The 19,656-nt window shown below is 37.7% G+C and overlaps 2 protein-coding genes across 2 annotated transcripts in view; one reads left to right on the top strand and one right to left on the bottom strand.

The window, feature by feature from the left end:
• The window catches only part of FREM2 (FRAS1 related extracellular matrix 2), a 168,897-nt gene that overhangs the window by 117,952 nt on the left and 31,289 nt on the right, over positions 1–19,656 (top strand). The window contains exons 7-9 of the mRNA XM_079136143.1: positions 13,655–13,804; positions 17,741–17,950; positions 19,336–19,533. Coding sequence (XP_078992269.1) covers positions 13,655–13,804; positions 17,741–17,950; positions 19,336–19,533 — 558 coding nt within the window. The remainder of the gene's footprint in view (positions 1–13,654; positions 13,805–17,740; positions 17,951–19,335; positions 19,534–19,656) is intronic.
• Positions 5,552–7,866, bottom strand: LOC306658858 (FMR1-interacting protein NUFIP2-like). The gene is given in 3 exon segments (XM_079136163.1): positions 5,552–7,317; positions 7,321–7,585; positions 7,587–7,866. Coding segments are annotated over 3 exon segments (2,019 nt in total). The 5' UTR covers positions 7,814–7,866; the 3' UTR covers positions 5,552–5,790.

Raw genomic sequence — 19,656 nt, 5'->3', positions numbered from 1 at the left:
CTGATGCCAATGCTGTGCCCCTGTGCCCTCCCACACTAACCACTGAAGGGCAGAACTGACTCTCGGCCTCCAGTTTGCATACAGTTCATCTGAGACCCTTTAAAATCTTTGATTCCTCAGGGACTTAGAATACAGATCTGGAAGCACCTTAAGGAAACATTGTCATAAAGAATAAGTGTTTAGAAAATTATAAATTGTATGTCATTGAGTTGAGAAATCAGTTAATAGGTCATGACCAGTTTTTCTTCCCCTCCATGTTTATGGGATATCAAATCATATAGGATAGAAAAACTAGAGTCTTCAAACACTCTCACAAAAGACAGGGAACAGGACAATGTCTCTTAAATAAAGAACATTCATGAAGCTTCATCACATACTGCTAAATGGTAGAAAATTTTGATGACTATGACATTTAAATTTTAATTCAAACTTATGCTGACCCTCAAACATCACGTCAGAATTTTGGAATAAAACCATATTGGTAATAGAATCTCTGATAGCATTATCTTTTTGGAGAAAAGCTGTATTCTCAACAGAAATGTTGGAAAGTTTCAGTCGTTATCAGCATCCTAAGCATGAACTGGCTTCCCTTTTATCTCTATGAAAAAAATCATAATTGGCAAGAAAAAACGATGTCAAACGTGCCTTTAAAATGATATATACTTTTAAACTTTCCCTGTAAATATACATTTGGTCTTCAGTTTTTCAACAAGAATTTTGAAAATGCTTTTTGAAGACTAGATTGAAGATCATTCTTAAGAGAATATGTGTTTATGTATTTAAGATATTTCTTGAGGAAAAAAGTGGGAAAGTCCCAGTCAAAACTATTCAATGTTCACTTTTTAAAAAAAATAGATTACTTATAAGAGGCAATTCATCCAGGGTTGGCTTTCTTCTTTGCTTTTCTAATTTATAAAAATAGTAGAGGCTACCTTTAAAAGCTAAATGTGTAACAAATGAACCTGTGTAAGAAATATATAACTTAGGAGGTTAAATGTCCTCATAATCCCATGCCTAGTCAATCGGCATTCTGACATATACTCTTTACTGTTTATCTATGCATCAGTAATAAATACATACATTTTAATAAAATGGAATCATTTTATGCATGCCACTCTATAACTACCATTAAAGCATTTTCATCACAGAAAAGTTCAAAAATATAAAAATAATACAGTAAGATATGTCCTCTATATCAAACTAAGCAATGTTGCTTCAAATCTTTTTGAGTTTCTTTTTGTTTGTTTGTTTGTGCTAGGCATGTGCTCTCTCACCAAGCTTCACCCAGAGCCTGTTTCAGATCTTTTAAAGGTATCAAACATCGTACATACAATGTTATGCCTCTATTAGGATCTTTCAACTGCCAATGTCCCCAAGAGCAGCAGGGATCATAATTAGAAATATTTATTTCAACCCAATTTTTAAATTAACAGCATTGTCTTTTGAAGATTTGGTCCTTTTGATGCATTTAGGTGAGTTTTAATGAACCCATTCTGATCGACATTGAGTTTTCCCTTGCTTCATAAGTATAAATAATACTACACTTAACATGCTTGTTAATGTTCTTAAAGATATATGTATTCTGTAGAGTATATTCCTAATGGTCTAGTGGCCTAGTAGTTAAAGAGCTGGGTTATACTGCATATACACTTTCAAGTTCACCAGATATCACAAAATCTCTTCTAAAGTAAATTCCTACCAGCAATATCTGAGGATGTGTATTTTCCCATAGAGTTGAACTACTTAGGTTTTGCTTATCTTTTAGAATTTCGCTGGTGTTCTAATTTTTGTTTCCCTGAGTACTAACACAATTATTTAATATAACAATACAGTTTTCTTCTGATACTTGCATGGTCATATAATTTTCCAATTCTTCCATTTGATGTTAGACTTCTTCTTATAGTTTTCTGAGAACTTTTATTTATTTCGAATACTAATGTTTTGTTTTAGGGTTAGGAACACATGAGCACACCTTAGACAAAACTCAGGTTGTAACTTTTTATATTCTTACTAAATTGTTCTGTGTCCTCTCATTTTCTGAAAGTTGTGCAATAAAACCTACTATAATTATACACTAATCAATGTTCTTCTATAATTCTGTCAATTTTCACTTTAAATATTTCAATGCAAAGTCAAGACTATTGTATAATTTTGGTGGACTATAGAATTCTTTTTTCTGTAGAATTCTGCCTGTGATCTTTTTCTTGGCTTCCTCCTCTTTCCTAACATTATTTGGGGAAAGTTTTCTTTATTCAGAGTTATTTTTATTCCTTCTGCCTTCTGTCCTTAAAGTGACAACCTTTATAATTTCAACAAAGATATTAACTATTTGTCCTAAGAAAGTTTGCTCTCTTGAAAAAGACCAGGACATTAAACTAAACCCTTGCATTTATAACTTTCTTATTCTTGTCTCAATTTTTAGTTTCAGCATTGAATAGAAAAGTATCAGTCACAATTATTATTTATGCCTTTCATCAATAGGTATTGGGTGTACCAGCATACTTTACTGATTTCTTTGCTCAACATAGTTTCTTGCATCCAGAGTCCATTGAATTTCTCTTTGTTGTGTTTTTAGTAATTTTTCAATATGCATCTTGTGGATAACTGAACCCTCTTCATCTTTGATGCTTGAAAAAAATCTATATTTTACCCTCACTCTTGAATGATGTTTTAGTTTCGTTTCCTTTGACTCCTTCGAGAGTGGATTCACTGCGCCTCCAGACTCAGAGAGCAGCAGAAACATGCTCACTTTGATTCCACTTAGCACTGTGATGTTCCAATCCACTAAAAGTGGGCTAAAAGCCCACTCATTCCGAGTATAGTCCTCTTTTTCCTTCTTCAAAGCTTCTAAAAAGAAAGAAAAGGTTGCCTTTAATTTTTCATCTATCTTTTGATGTTGGTAAAGATACATGGAAAGTATAAGATACGTTATCCCACAATCGCCCTGAACATCAGTATCTCAGCTAGTTTTGTTTGTTTGTTTTAACCTGGAGGTATGTGTGTGTGTGTGTGTGTGTGTGTGTGTGTGTGTGTGTGTGTGTTGTATGTAATGGCCTAGTAGTTTATTTTTTTTTTCCTTTTCCTTTTTCTTTTCTCCCTGGTACTGGGGACTAAATCCAAGGGGTTGTACCACTGAGCTAACCCAGCCCTTTTAATTTTATTTTGAGACAAGGTCTCACTAAGTTACCCAGGCTGCCCTTGAACTTGTAATCCTCCTGCCTCAGCCTCCCAAGTAACTGGGATTACAGGGGTGTGCCACCACACCAGGCCTGGTAGTCTATTTTATGAAAGAACTATATTTTAACCAACCCCCTTATGGAGGATTTTGGACTTGTTTCTATGGCGCCCTAATATGAATGAAGTAATATGAATGAACGATGCAAATGCAGTAAACATTCTTTTGTATGTATCTTTGTACATTTATGTTAGCATTTTCCTCTGATGAATTTCTGGGTAAGACTTTTCTACCATTAAAATCTTGTGAAAATCTCCTATCCTGATGACTCAGTTCTTTCTTCATAGTGGTTGAGGGTACAGGACTTTATCTAGATATGAATCTTTTTTTTTTTTTTTTCACTTCAGTATGTGGTATGTTGCATTTTCCAGTTTGTTCAATGCTTTAAAGCTCGAGGATGCCTCTGCTTTCAATTGTACATGGGCCTGAAGCATCCTAGCTTTTGGCAAGCAGGCAGGAGACTCAACAAAAATCAAAATAGGAACAAGGCAGACTAAATGCAGGGCACATCTGTAAACATATTATACATTTGAAAATTATAATATTAGTAAAAGTGATACAGTTTACAGGTGAAATGAAACTATCTGGAACTGGCCTACCACAAGTTTCTGAACCTGGACTGATACAATAAGTTATTATATATATATATATATATATATATATTATGTATAAAAAGTTTTGTTTACATCAAGTGGAATTGGCAATCCATGCTTATGCTTTTTAAAAATCTAAGCAGGGCAGAAATCCAGACTAAAGATATTTTCTCTACTCTACATCGAGTCCAACAGCTTCTTTCATGAACTACTTGTTAAAAGCCTCAAATAATCAACAAAACAAGAAAACCATCCACACTACAGTCGCTCAAAAGTGGACATTTCTTAAGCAAAGGGATAGAGCAAAAAAGCAGTTCCTTTCTCCCCATATAGTCCCAGGGGATCCAGCCTACTTTTTATTAGAAGACTACAACTCTATATAAATGCCCTGCTATTTTAACCTGTATTTGACATACATGGATATACTAATTTCTGTGTGTGTGTATATGTGTGTGATGTTATGCTATGTCAGGCCAGAGAACTTGTTATTATACCACTAACATCACCCAATCTTAAATTGGACCCTTAGTTTCTGCACACACACACACAAAAATTTATTTTAGCATGCTATACACAAGCTGCAGTGCAACAGGATGGCAATGTGATGATAAGACAGGGCTAATGCTCTTCTCTGCCCAAAAGAAAAGTTTCAGAATTTCACATTATTTTCCTTAAAAACCCATTTTGCTCTAGTAATAAAATATATTTACTAAGATATAATTAGAAGCTAATAAGCTCAGAAGTATAATTTGCATGAAAGCACACCTTCTATAAGCAGGGTTTATTACCTCCTCACTGGCTAAAAACATGAAAAGTTTAGTTTTCATTGTCTTTTTTTCTTCCCCTTTTAGATTCTGCCGAGAAATCAAGAGAATTTACAGAAAGGTACACAAGTTTCTCTTAGATGTTTGATGAAAAACAAGGAAAACTGCACATTTAGTGTTAGTGACAGAGAGCAAGCCTGGAGCACCTACAGTTGAAAAGCAGAATATATTTTTGCTCCCAGTTATACAATTACATTAAAACATGGGCAAAGGATTCCTCCCCCATATCTAAGCCAATTGCTTGTTCTGCAACTTTTCTTTAAATGACACTCATGGATTCTTCAGTTGTTAAAGTCCAACATGTAACCAAAACAAGTTAACTATGTACCCACCAACTACTCCAGAATTGTAGAACTTCAATGCCCTCCCCTATCCCCACCCCACAGAAAAACAAAAGGAAAGAAAAAATATTTCCCCAATACCCAGAGAGGCTGCTTAAACTCCTGGCAAGACATGCAAATCATATTTGCTAAAAAAAAATACACCCCTGCAAACTTCAAGGCATTTATCCAGCATTCTTGCAGGGCTTAAAGTAAAACCAAAAGATCAAGGGAGGAGTAGGGGAAAATGTTGAATCATTCTGGGTTCCCCGTGATTAGTGTATCACTTTAGTCACAGAACAAGATACAGAGATCTTTTAAGTGGATTTGCCTTTCCAGTGGGTCATTTGTAGCCCAAGTTGATGATAGCAGGAACTTTAGAACCACGCTTGTAAGTCTGTATTCATTAATCACTTGCATTCACACTTAAAAAGCAAAAACTAACAAATGAAAAAAGAAAACAAAAACAAAAAAACTATTCAGTACCGGAGATTAAATAACCATGTGTAGTCTCTTGAAATAAATTTGATTCCTTAAGAAGTCTAATTACTTTCAGTTGCCTTTTTTAAAATAACTATATATATATATATATATATATATATATATACATGTATATGTATATGTATATATTTGTATATATTATCCTGTGATTCTACTTATGGTTCCTCTGCTGCGTTGAAGATCTAGGAGCATAAAAGCCTTGTGTCCCCCATGAACGGTGGCTCTAATGCTGCAGAAAGGTTACGAACAGGCAGTCTGGTCCTTCATTGATCTGGACTATCCATGGCTTCATTGTAAGTGATTATCCTTTTGGGATCTTACTTCTGCAAATTCCAAATAGATTCCATTTCTTTAGTGTGATATACAATAGCAGCCCTCAGGTCAAAAGAACCCCAGCTATCATTCCTTTCTAGGCCTCTCTGGTATCTCTGTTCTTTGGCGGAGCCTAACAAAGTGTTCGTAGGAGAGGCCAGAGGATTTTGATTTTCTATCTCGTAGTCCTTTGAGAGAAACACTAAAGCACCTTGACTACTGGTGTCTGCTTTCTGCAGGTCACCTATATGACTGGGTTCCAATGATAAGGCTCCACTCTCACTAGTAGTCCCAGGTTTTAGAATGCTACCCAGAACTTGAGGACTAGTCCGTTTCTCCAGCTCATAAGCCTTGGGAAACACAGGATGCTCCGTTCCTGAGGGGATTATTTCAGCACCCTGTGAAACCAAAGTGGCAGGATATTCTCCTTGAAATGTCACCTCCATCACTTTATGATCTGATGACTTCCCAATAACAGTCTCAGGGCCAGCACTGGGCTCATTTATAAATGATAAACCCCACTGATTCTGGAAGATATCCCCCAGGTTTTGCTGATCTGTCTGAGAGGGCAGATCCACTTGTGCTGTGCTCAACAGCACCGTTTGCATATTTGAAGGATAGATAAAAAGGCTAGACTTAATCTGTTCAACAGCTGCTGAAGTTAGACTCATGTCCTGGAGAACTGAATCAGTCCCAGAAGAAACAGGTATTAGAGTATTAGCAGCAGTAGTTAGCAGTGGCTGACCCCCTGAAGGATACACACTTCCATCAGTCCCTGCTAAAACAGGCCCATTGGAAAAGTTGGCAGAAGTAACAGATTTCAGTGCTGACATAGGGACCTGGGATAACCGACTTGAAGACTGGGTCGGAGTTTCTCCAGTAGATGACGAAGAGGATGAAGATGAAGATAGTGAAACAGAAGAGTTCTGAATAGTTTTGTTGAGGTTTTCCTTAACTTTGCTTGCATAACTTATTTTAGGAACTATTTTAGCACTGCTATTGTCCACTGGAAAAACTGGGGGTGGTTTAAACAGGGTCCATGAGTCCTCTTTAGAGGCAACAGCTGAGGCGTGCTTTCCTTTGGGCCGATCATCGAACTTTTTGCTGCTCACACCAGGTTTAATATCTGAACTTTTACGAAGCATATCACCCATAGCAGGTTTTCCTCGAGTTGTTCCTCCAGGCCCAGTCTCATATTTCCAAATGGGCTTTGAACCATCTACTCGATTTCCCTTTTGTTCACTATAGTCAGGCTTGAAAGTTTCAAGTCCCTGTTTTAAGATTGGGACACTAGTCTCTTGTTGCATTATTTTGTCCTGCACTAAATTAAGGTTTTCACAACCCTTGGCACTATTGCGCCTAGCTTTCCTTTTTTTAGGAGTGGTATATCCACTCTCAGATCCACTACCATCATTATCTGCTCCTTTGCCCATATAACCATTAGTAATGTAGCCTGAATTATTTGTTACGACACCATTTGGAATTGCTATAGTATCAGTCTTATCTACAGACTGGTTCTCTCCAGATTTATTTTAGTAAGACTTCCCATTCTTTTTGTCCATACTGTTTTTCTGAATGAAATTCTTGGTTTTAATTCCTGCTTTCCCAAAGGTGCTGGCCTTTACAGTCTGCTTCAGGCTCATGTCTACAACTTGCTGGTTGCCATTGAGGACCCTGGAAATAGGGTTGGTAGCCTTATCAGAACCCAGGCTCTTTAAAGATATTTCTCTTTCTCCAGCATTACCATTTATTTCACCAGAGCCTGTTTTCTTCTTCGGTGTTTCCTGGTGCTGCTGGAGGGTGTTTCTGCTCATGTTTCAGCGGCTTTGGCGGGGCCTTGGGGCTGCCCTCGGCTCCATGCTGCAGGTATTGGTGAGGCTGCCGGGGATGGGGATGGTGGTGGTGGTTGTGGCTATGGTTGTAGAAATAATAATGGTGGTGGTGGTGCGACTGCTGCTGGGGATGATGGTGCGGATGGTGGTGGCTGAGACGGTGCTGAGGCTGTGGCTGGCCGGGCTTCTCCTCCATTGAAAGCGGCTGGGACTCCCTGGCTGAGGCTGCGGGCTGCTGCACCGTCAGGATCTGAGCTAGATATGAATCTTAACTCTACAATTTCCCTGATGGGCTACTTTGGGCCAATCTCTTGATCCCCTGAATCCTTGGTTTTTTCATCTTTGAAAAAAGGATTAATATAGAATATACTCGAAGATTAATATAGATTAATATAGAATATACTCACTTATTTGTGAGCCTCAAATAAGATATTTGAATTTAAAATAAGCGTGGCATCTAACAATGAAGTCATCATTGCTAAAGACAATGAAGTGAGCTAAAGTTTTTTTTTAAAAATACTAGTGCTGTGCCTGTGTGGAGGTAAGGGGTCTGAGAAATCTGTATCTTCTGCTCACTTTTGCCCTAAGACAAAAGCTACTCTAAACAATTAAGTCCTTAAAACAAACAAACAAAAAAAAGTTGGTGCCTAGAGCTCCTGCTGATGATTCTGATTGGATAAATAAGAGGTGAAAACACAGTATATGCATTTTTGACATCTCCTTTGTTAATTCCAAAGCACATTCAAGGTGAAAACCATGAAAGGCAAAGTACTCGAGAAAAAAAGGGCTGGGGGACTGTCTCTCAGTTCGTTGTAGTTCAGGTCCCTTTCCCTGTGGACGTATTCCTGATCCAAAGGGCAGCCTTGCGAAGTGATTTCATGGCAGTGGACAGCCAGGTGCTCCTCCTTGGGAGGCTCCTACACTTCCACTGCCTGGTGCTCGCTCATCAGCCACAGAAACAGACACGCTCACTCTATGACCATTAATTGAGCACCTATTGCCAGGTACAGGCAGAACTAAGTATCAGGACAAGACCAGTGAATAAAGGAAGCTTTGTGTCTCCCCACAGATAGTTCAAAGACCATGGAGGACAGGACGTGCAATGACAGTGGAAGATGAACCAAGGCTTGGATAGGAGCTAAGGATGCTTTACCCAGAAGTGACATCCCAAGAGAGTACTCCTGAGAATTAAACTGTGACTCCTAGGCTAGGATGAGTGAGTGAGAGTTACCCAGATGAGCAGCAGGGAGGCCTGTCACTGAGACAGCCAAGGCGGGGACTGGCACATAAAGACATTGGAGACACTGTATAACCAATGGACAGGAGGTTTAAAAGGCAAACCGAGCCAGATGTTTCAATGTCTTAAAAGCCTTGTTAAGGTGTTTGTGAACAAGCCTAAGAACAATGAGAAACTTTGGAAGCTTTTCAACAAAAGAACTGTTCTGATACAATGTGCTCTGGGGGTGGCCATTCTGGTTAAGAGCCTGTTTCATGGTTATTGGGGGAATTCGAATGGCAGGGGACTGGCTGCATAGGCGTCTAAGTTAGTGGCAGGAAGACAGAGGGACACTAGGGGTGAGGTGACAGACTTGATCAACTCTGTTTTGGGGAAGTTTACCTTGAGGTGCCCATTGGGAAATGGTTGGGTAGGCGGTGAGTTATCAAGTCAGAGCTCAGAAGAAAGACCTGAGTTGGAGACAATTTTAGGAGGTTTTTTGTCTCATTTTCAGCACTGAACCAAAAGAAAGCATAAAAGCTTCTATTTGGTTCAGTTCTAAACAAACATGTGAGTCAGATCCACAAAGCTTCTTTGACTGATGGTCCATGTACACGTGAGTAAATAAGACTTGGCTCCAGATAGCAATTACTCTAGGCACCTCTTCCTTTCATCTCATGAGACACGGTGTAATTGTAAACATCAATCTAGACACCTAAAGAAAAAGTTCACTTTTACCCTATGGGAAAAAAACTGAAACTATTTCCCTTTGTTACAGGTGTGTATGCCGTGCAGCTTGCCAAGCCTTCTCTTCTACCTTTGCAGGAAACAAATGTGCTCGTATCTGGGCTGTGGGAGTGAAAGTATCTCCAACTTTGACAGTCTTAGTAATGCTTAATGAGCTAAGTAAAACAGACCCTTTGCACCCTGCACTTGAAAGTGCAATGCCACATGGTTGGAGAGTAGATTTTTCCTTCCTTTAGGAATTTTACACTTTGAGTAGGTAAATTGCAAACCTCCCTTCTGGTGTTCACAAGCAATTTGGACATGACTTATCTTTCTTCTGCAGAAGAAATAAATTTGCATTATGGAGTCTCACCTGAGGGTGGGAAAGTGCTGAGGAATGACTGTTGTATAGTTTCATGTTGGTGTGGACTGCAGGATATGTGACTTTACCTGATAATCTGCTCATTCCAGGTTATAGTATCAGCTACTGGATGTTTTCTCCATAAAGTCTGTGAAGTCCAATGTAGTACAAGGCACAGTGTTTATTTAAGAGCAGAATTAGAGAATTAAACATGCAAACATGCTTTTCCCAACTTAGTCTAATTGTCATATGAGTATTTCCATGGCTAATTCATAAAAATCTTCAGTTTACTTAATACTTTAAAGAAGTCAATTTCCTAGGAAAAAACAAAAACAAAAACAAAAACAAATGACATAAGTTAAAAATCTTACTCATGAATAATAATTATTTGCTAGCACAAGCAACAATTATTCTGGATTTCACATAGGTATCCTTCAGTCATGGACAGTCTTCGCCCATTTATCCTTTTCTTCCCTTGGAACTTGCTTGACACCCATTAGAATATTCTAGGAACATCTTGCTGTTTTTCTTTTTCTTTTCTTTTCTTCCTTTTTTTTTGAGTAATGTCTGTAACTCAACTCACTGCTTTAAAGATCTATAGCTTATATGTATGCTTAAGGTTTTGTCCCAATACTAACAATTATAAACAATAATCAAATTTTAGAGATTTTGAAAAGATATTGAGAAATTGAAATACAAATAATCCACATGAGTTCTAATTCATCTAGATATAAAGGTGCTAATATCCAACCATTTCATTTTACCCCATCCAAGAAACTAAGTAGTTAGGGTTATGGGTGTTTTTTGTTTATTTTTGTCTTTTAGGAACTATTTAATTGTATTTTAATCTCATAATAATTAATCATCTCAAACTTGAATACAATGATTGCAGTTTGTGTTTAACCAATTTTCCAGTCATTCTCAGTGCACCAGAGACAGAAAGAAATCTTCTAAATAACTTAATTCGACTGATAATCAAAAACTTCCTTTTAAGGAAGTAGCTAATTAACTTTCCTAACTCCTCCTATTAGCTATGGTTTTAAAACTGAGGGATTTAGGATTAAAACCCTATTTCCATTCCTCCTGTTGGAGGTAACAATGTACCGTGCAATAGGCATTATGACAATATTGTTTGCATCATTTATGGAACTTATTTATGGGATTGTTATCTGCTGCTCCTCCCCACCACACACACACACGTGTATAAAGTACGTATGTCTATTTATGTTAACTATTATCATTAATCTTCACTCTTAATGATCAATTGGATAAAATTCTCAAGAGTATGACATAGGACTCCCCACTATGCATTCAGCTGTAAACTAAAAAGACTTGTTCTACAGTTAACAAAACGTATCTAAACACACACATGCAAAACATAATTTTTCCTCTGGTAAGTAGTGCCTTTGGTGTTTTATAGTTGAACTTCCATGATTTTATTCCATTGCATTGCTAGTACATATCTGTGAAGAGCAGGCAGATGGGAGGTAACATTATTAAATAGGTGGTCCGTCCTTCCTGACTGCCTTTCACAGCTCTATCCCATATCTCAGAAACTTAATCTGTGCAATGCTATGGTTTGCCAGGAATGTTAAGAGACTTAGAGAGCTTGCTTTCTGGTTGGAGATGATTGAGTCTCCATGATAATTATAAAAGCCTTTTAAAAGACATGCAGATGTGCATGGTTCGCCCATCTGGCCAGAAGAAGACTTTTCAGGGCTCTGTCTTCACCTTTGCCCCCTCCTTAGCATGAAAAATGTAAGGAATGTATTGGCTTGCAGTCCAGATCTGCTTTGACTAAGGTGGATAAGATAACACCTTCATCTATACACTCACACTCACATGCCCTAGCGCTGGCCACCTTGGAAGGATGGGAAGGAGGTGAACTATGCTGTAGGCAGATTTATCACCTCCTGAACCAAAGTATGCAAACAAAATTTCCAACATTGGTTTGGCATCATTCAAGAATTTGGGACAACTATGTGCTTTTAATCATGCCCACCTTGTAAAGAAATGAACGGACTTTCTAATTTTAATAAAAGTAAATTATTTAGGTCAAGAAAATAAAGAATTCATATTCAACTTGAATAATGCACAAAGATTTTCTTTGTGAGCCATTGTAAGGTTTTTCTTCAGTTTTGTATTTGAGAATTGGATCAGAATCTCAGGAACATGACAATATCTTATTAATGACTTTGTGTTGTAAGAAACAGTGATGTGAGTTGCACATCCTTTTAGATACAGTCCTTTCGGCTCTCATAAAACCAGAGACAAATGACTAGAACGTTTCACTTCAAAAGACTGTTCATCTTATGCATGTACAATTAACTTTGTTAAGGATTTATAAAGTAAACTCACAAATAGGCAAAGAATACACTCTACTTTTTTCCAATTTCTTATATGCCTCTCTGGATTTCAAAGTCAGCCCTTTAAAAAAAATAAGCTCACAAATTATCTCTCAGTTTTATTCATTAGTCATCTAACTGCTATACTTCAGACTCCTGGTAGCTCTATCTATCCAAAGTAAACTGGTCACAGGTACAATCAGATGGGAAATGATGATCAGGTTAAATAAATTCAGATTCATCACTAATACTGGAGAAAAAGGCAAAGTCCCAAAGCTCATACCCTAATTTAGTAACCCAAGTCACATCATCTTCATATATGAGGACAAATGCTGAAGTCTTGGAATGAGATTATTTACTGAGTGTTTTAGTCAGCTTTTTCATTGCTGTGACCAAAAAAACTGACAAGAACAATTTTAGAAAAGGAAAAGTTCATTTTGAGATTCATGATTTCAAGGTCTCAGTCCACAGATGACTGACCCCATTCATTGAGGCCTGAGGTGAGGCAAAAAAGAACATCATGGAAGAAGTTCGCGGTGACAGAAAGCATAGGAGAACATGGGACCAGAAGGCAGAGAGAGAGAGAGAGCCACTCACCAAGAACAAAATATTTACCCAAAGGCATGTCCCCAGTGACCCACCTTCTTCAGCTACACCTAACAGCCTAGAGTTATCACCCAGTTAATGCCCATCAGAGAGTTAATGCACTAAAGAGGTTAAGACTTCCATAACCTAATCATTGCACCTCTAAACTTTCTTGCATTGTCTCACACATGAACTTTTAGGGGACACCTCATATCTAAACCATGATGCTTAGGAAAACTTCAGTTGATATAAAAGATCCCCAAACATTCTACAGGTAACCAGCAGGCAAGTCTCCCTAAAGCACTTGGGTTTCTTTACACCAATAGCTTCTCACCCTTGTCATTATAATGGACTCAAATACATGGATAAAGCAAAAATCTAATGAATAGAAGACATAATGTCAGGATAGTGTCTCTGTTTCAGAGTGAAAACTTGGTTGGAGATGAAGAATGCCAGAGTCAGACTTTAAAAACAATCAACCTTATGTGTTATATTTCATTTGGTTCTTTTTTACATCTAAGCTTTTAGGAAGTACTTTTAGAAGCCATTCATAATCCCAGATAGGGAAGACAAACTAATTCTCATGTCTCAAGATTAGAATGTTCCAGAAAGTACTTTACCATATGTATTTTTGTTCTTGAGCAATGGCACTTTGACCTGAAAACTACAAGAGATGTTATCTTTCTAAAAGGGAAACGTTATGATGATATAAGATGAAGCTAACTCTTCTTTGAAATCACGTCAGTAGCATTTGATGTGAAAAAGTAAAAATAGCAGAAGTGGTTTGTGTTCTGTTCCTAACAGAACCCAGCTTCTACTTTGGGGATACGCAGTACTCCGTGGATGAGAGCTCCAGCCACGTGGAGGTACGGGTGTGGAGAACAGGTACCGACCTCTCCAGGCCTTCCAGTGTCACAGTGAGATCTCGGAAGACGGATCCTCCTTCTGCAGATGGTGAGAGGTTTCCCACACCAGTTCTCTTGATTGCTCTGCAGCTTTCAACTACCATGACACAAAATGCTCTGCTCCTGTTGGAGCAGTCTGGATGGATTTTTTTTTTTTTTTTTTTTTTTTCTGCTATCTATTGGTGGTAGATGAATCTGGGCTTTATTTACTACTGTGGGACATTTAAGAGCCGTGAATCAGAGGCTAGATTAAAATGTAATACTCAAAGATTCCGAATTCTTTTCTTTTTCCAAAAACACTTTTTAATTTTGTTCTTTTTTTTTTCAATTTATTTTTATGTGGCGCTGAGGATTGAACCCAGTGCCTCATATGTGCTAAGCAAACACAGTACCACTGAGCCACCACCCCAGCCCCTAATTTTGTTCGTTTTCTTTCTTTCTTTCTTTTCTTTCTTTCTTTTTTTCTTTCTTTCTTTCTTTCTTATTTATTTATTTATTTTATTTTTTTGGCAGTACTGGGGATCAAACCCAGGGCCTTGTGCCTTCAAGGCAAGCACTCTACCAACTGAGCTATCTCCCCAGCCCTAATTTTGTTCTTAATTGATACATAATCATTGTACATAATTGTGGGACATGGTGTGATGTATTGATTCATGTACAGTTGTCCCTTGACATCATGGGGGATTGGTTGCAGGACTCCTCTGTGGCTACCCAAATGTGAAGATGCTCAAGTCCCCTTCATAAAACGATGCTGTATTTGCATAGAATCTACATACATCTTCCCATGTACTTCAAATCCTTTCTAGATTACTTATAATATGGCACCTCATGTAAGTCCTATGAGCATTGTTATACAGTAGTGTTTAGGGGACGGTAATTAGAAAAAAGAGTCTGCACATGTTCAATTCAGATGCCACCATTGTCAGCCCACGTGTGAGCACATAATGGTGACCCAAGGTGAAGGATGCCCAGATAGTGCAGGAGAGAGGCTGTGGGGTGGTAGAAGTAGGAGGCTATGCAGGGTGCATCTACATATGCATATGCATCTACATATGCAGGGTTCATCACCTCACTTGTGGGATTCAGCCAAGTGCTTGGCATGTGGTAAATTCAAGTTTTGCTTTTTGTAACTTTCTGAATTTTTTTCCATATTTTTTATTGGTGCATTGTAGTTGTACAAAATGATGGTATATTTATTGCATATTTGTACATGCACACAATATAACAAATAATTTGACCAGTATCACTCAACAGCACTTCCTCCCTTCTCCTCCCACCTCTGATACCTTTCCTATGCTGATCTCCCTTTGATTTTCATGAGATTCCTATCCCCAACACCTTTATTTTACTTTTTCCTCTCTAGCTTACACATATGAGAGAAAACATATGACCTTGACCTTCTGAGTGTGGCTTATTTCACATAACATAATAGTTCTACTTCCATTCATTTTCCTGCAAATGATATAATTTCATTTTTTCTTTATGATTGAATAAAACTTCATTGTGAATATATATACCACATTTTCTTTATCTATTTATCTGTTGATAGACCCTTGGGCTGGTTCCATAGATTGGCTATAGTGAATCCTGCAACTATAAACATGAGTAGGCAGGACTCCTAAAGCTCAGGAAATAAAACAAAGAGTTGATAAATGGGATGGCAGTAAATTAAAAAACTCTGCACAGCAAAGGAAACAATTAGGGATGTGATTCTTACATAATCAAAGAAAATCTTTGCTACCTATTCTTCTGACAGGATTAATATCTAGAATATATAAAGAACTCAAATCTTTACACAAAAAAATTAAATACCCCAATTAATAAATAGGCAAATGAGGGCTGGGGAGATAGCTCAGTCAGTAGAGTGCTTGCCTTGCATGCACAAGGCCCTGGGTTCGATCCCCAGCACCACAAAAAATAAAAATAAATAAATAAATAGGCAAATGAATTAGACAGACCCTTCTGTTTAATACAAAGAAAATAAAAGAAGAAATACAAATGGCCAATGAGTATGTGAAAAAAATGTTCAACACTAATTAGCAATTAGGAAAATGCAAATCAAAACTATACTAAGATTTTTCTCTCACTCCAGTCAGAATGGCAGTCATCAAGAATACAAATAATAAATGCTGGAGAGGATGTGGAGAAAAAAGGAATACTCTTACAATGTTAGCAAGATTTTAAATTAGTACAGCAACTGTGGAAATCCGTATGTAGGCTTCTCAAAAAACAAGGCACAGAACCACCACATGACCCAGCTATACCACTCCTCAGTATGTATCCTAAAGAATTAAAGTCATCATACTACAGTGATGCATGTATTCCATGTTTGACTTCACAGTAGCCAAATTGTAATATTCTAAATTCTCATACCTACGTTTGCATAAACTGGTTCTCCATTCTTGGAAATCTAACGTGATTGAATGTTGTTAAGTTACATGCATAAGAATAATCATGCTGTCTGCCCTCACAGAAATCTGAAGACATGTTATGCATCTTCACCTGACTTCTTCCTTATTTTAACCAAGTATCTCCAGACGTACTCAAGACCCAAAGGCTTTTCTCACACTTCTTTGTACAAACTGTCCCAGCTACCACATGCCTCCCTCTTATTCTGAGATCTCTGTCTTCAAAAAGTGGATCATAAAGTTTAGGAAAAGCATAGGATTCAAAATTTCCTTTTCTTTTTTTCTAATCAGCCAACAATACAAAGTCCCTCATGTATATAGGTTCATCCTTGCACTAGAAATGTCTGATCTGTGTGCACACACATATATATCATACACACATCACACATTCCTCACATAAAGCAAGCAGAGGTCATTCCATTTTTTAAAAAGTCACCTGAGTTTTACCTTTTTTGATGCAGTGGAACTAGTGTGGTGTTTTCCATATTGCAGGTATTCAGTGAACATTTGTTTAGTCACATTTTTTTTATTTTTGAGAGGAAAATAATCAGAATTTGGAAGGGAAGACAAATGAGAATAAAATGTAAGAAGCAGAGGGAAAAAAATTACAAAAAAGAACCACAAGGAGATACATTTTTTCGTTTTATTTTATTTTGCTTTTGGTTTTTGTTTTTGGCCCTGGGATGTAACCCTCTTGCATGCTAAGCACACTCTCTGCCACTGAGCTACAACCCCTGCCCCAGGAGATAAAGAAAAGTCTTGAAATGAATTAAAGACAAATACTCTCAAAAAGTTGCATGTTTGGAGGTAAAGCAAGAACAAAATGAGAGAACAGCAAATAGTATGAAAACTGAGAGAAGCAATAATGCTGATTTTAAGTCTTTATGGTTGTAGTGGCTAAAGATTAAAAGACGGTTTTGTTTTTAGCTACTTTAGATGTTAATGGAGGTTCCAACACTAGGTGTATATACTTCATGGCCTGAAAAATACTAAATCAAAGATCAAATATATCTTTGAAATTGAAGTTTCCTCTTGTTTCCTGGAGTCAGTGGGAGCGGGGGTGGGGGACAGCAGCTCATACCTGAAATGTGTTACTGAGATTAACAGACAACCATACACCAAAATAGGGTGTTCTAGGGTAGCTCCAGAAATATAGAAATAAGAAGTATGATATTTCACTAATGTAAAAATGTTGTATAATTCATATATAATAATTTGTCAATCAAATATTAAATTTAACATTTAAGATTTGATTGACAAGCTGATTGTGTTAGACTTGATTTTTATGAGCTCCATTAGAGGATTCTAATAAAGATGGAGAAACTGTAATATAGAAAGCTAAAATAACTAATCCAAATTCCAACCATTATACATAGATTTTAAGTTCAGAACTTGATCTTTGATTCACCTCCTCAACAGCCATGTGAATACTAATTTTGTATTTCATTAAGATATTTTTCTGTACTATTATGCTGGTCTCTATTTTTTAATGAAATATAAATATATCTGTATAATTTATTTCTTGCATATTTTTTGAGTTAGTCCCCAAATGAATAATCCTTTTGTTACTGTCATAGCCGGAACAGACTATGTGGGAATCAGTCGCAATTTAGATTTTGCACCCGGGGTCAACATGCAGACTGTGCGTGTTATCATTCTGGATGACCTTGGACAACCAGTACTGGAAGGAATTGAGAAATTTGAACTGGTGCTTCGTATGCCTATGAATGCTGCCCTTGGGGAGCCCAGCAAAGCCACAGTGTTCATCAATGACTCTGTCTCAGATTGTGAGTGTCTATTCATTTTACAACTTTAAAATGATAAGCCAGGGTTTATATAAATCACAAGTAGAACAATAAACTACATATTCTTATATTCATCTACCAGAACTGCCATTATAAAGGACTACAGACTAAAGGACATCAGCAACAGAAATTTATTGTTTCAGAGCCATTGGCCAGAAAGTGCTAGCAGAGTTGGATCCTTTTGAGTTCTGTAAGGCTGTTCCAGGCCTCTTTCATTGACTGGGAGATGGTCTGCTTATCCCTGTCTCCTTATATCATCTTTCCTCTACATCAGACTCCAGGTCCAGTTTTCTGTGTTAAAAGAACACCAGTCATCTTGGAGTAGGGGCCTCCACTAATGTCCTCATTTAACTTGATCACCTCTGTGAAACCCCTGCCTACTCATAAGGTCACATTCTAATGTTCTGGAGGCCAGGACTTCAACATGTGAATGGACCAGTGCAGTGGTGGACACAGTGCAACCCAGGATACATTAGCAGACCCCTTCTTCCTTTCTCCTCCTATCATTCTGATAGACTAAGTCTTAGAAGAAATCCTTTAAACTTCTCAAATTTCAAAGAAAAAAGTGGTGTTGTCATCAACATTTTGTTTGTGTCTCAACCATCTCCTCACAACAAATGGGTAGAACTACATAGAGCTGTGCAGATCACTGAGTGTGAGAGGTCCTTTTTCACTTCCTAAGACCCACAAGACACTTCCGTTTCCTTCACCCAACCACTTCTCAAATTTCCCTAATACCATGCAAAAATACAGTGCTCTGCGACAACCAGCTGCTGATCACGTGGCAGAGGCATTATCACAAGGGCATTCTGAACACATGGGCCATGTCGATTCTGACTTGGAAGGAAGTGCTTGTCAGCGACGTCTATGTGTAATTGACCCCATTTATGCGCCACCTAAAAATTATATATGTGCACACTCATTGTCAACTTTCTCAACATGGTCTGCATGAACTGTTTGTAATTACATGCATCAGATTTAGTGTTCTTCATACCAAGAAATTCTGAAATCCTCTGATTAACTCACTGCTGAGGTATAGGTTCCCCTCTAAACTCTCTTGCATTGTCTCACACATGAGCTTTTGCAGGATACCCCATATCTAAATCATAACACCTACTTTAACATTTCATTTCATATCCTTATTCCACAAAATAGGCAGAGGGAAATTGAAATGATAAGGAGACCAAAGACCTTAAAGTTAAGTGATTTCAATTTCAAAACAGGCAAGTGACTGAGTAAAGACTGAGATCTGAACTTTCTCATTTCTTTTCTCTTATTTTTTTCCACTATAACTCTGCTTTCAAAATGCCATTTTCCTTAAGAAAATTTCTGTTCACTTTGATCCATGAGATTATTCGTTTTTGCAGTGCCTAAGATGCAATTCAAAGAACGAGTCTACACTGGCAGTGAAAGTGATGGGCATGTAGTTGCAACGATACACAGGAGTGGGGATATCCAGTTCAGGTCTTCAGTGAGATGCTACACCCGGCAGGGGTCTGCACAGGTGATGATGGACTTTGAAGAACGTCCAAACACTGACCTCTCCACCATCACGTTCCTCCCTGGTAAATCAGAGCTTGAAAGTTTTATGTGGAATTTAAGAAAATCAAGTGTTTGTTGAGAAATATGCAATTAGGGAAATACGAGTGCCTTGATTTTGACAAGCCTGTGAGACTGTGTACTAAATG

This window comes from Sciurus vulgaris (assembly GCF_902686455.1).
Source record: "Sciurus vulgaris genome assembly, chromosome: 4".
NCBI classification, from domain to species: Eukaryota; Metazoa; Chordata; class Mammalia; order Rodentia; family Sciuridae; genus Sciurus; species Sciurus vulgaris.
Note: the sequence above shows the minus strand (reverse complement) of the source record. Positions and strands in the feature narration are given on the sequence as shown.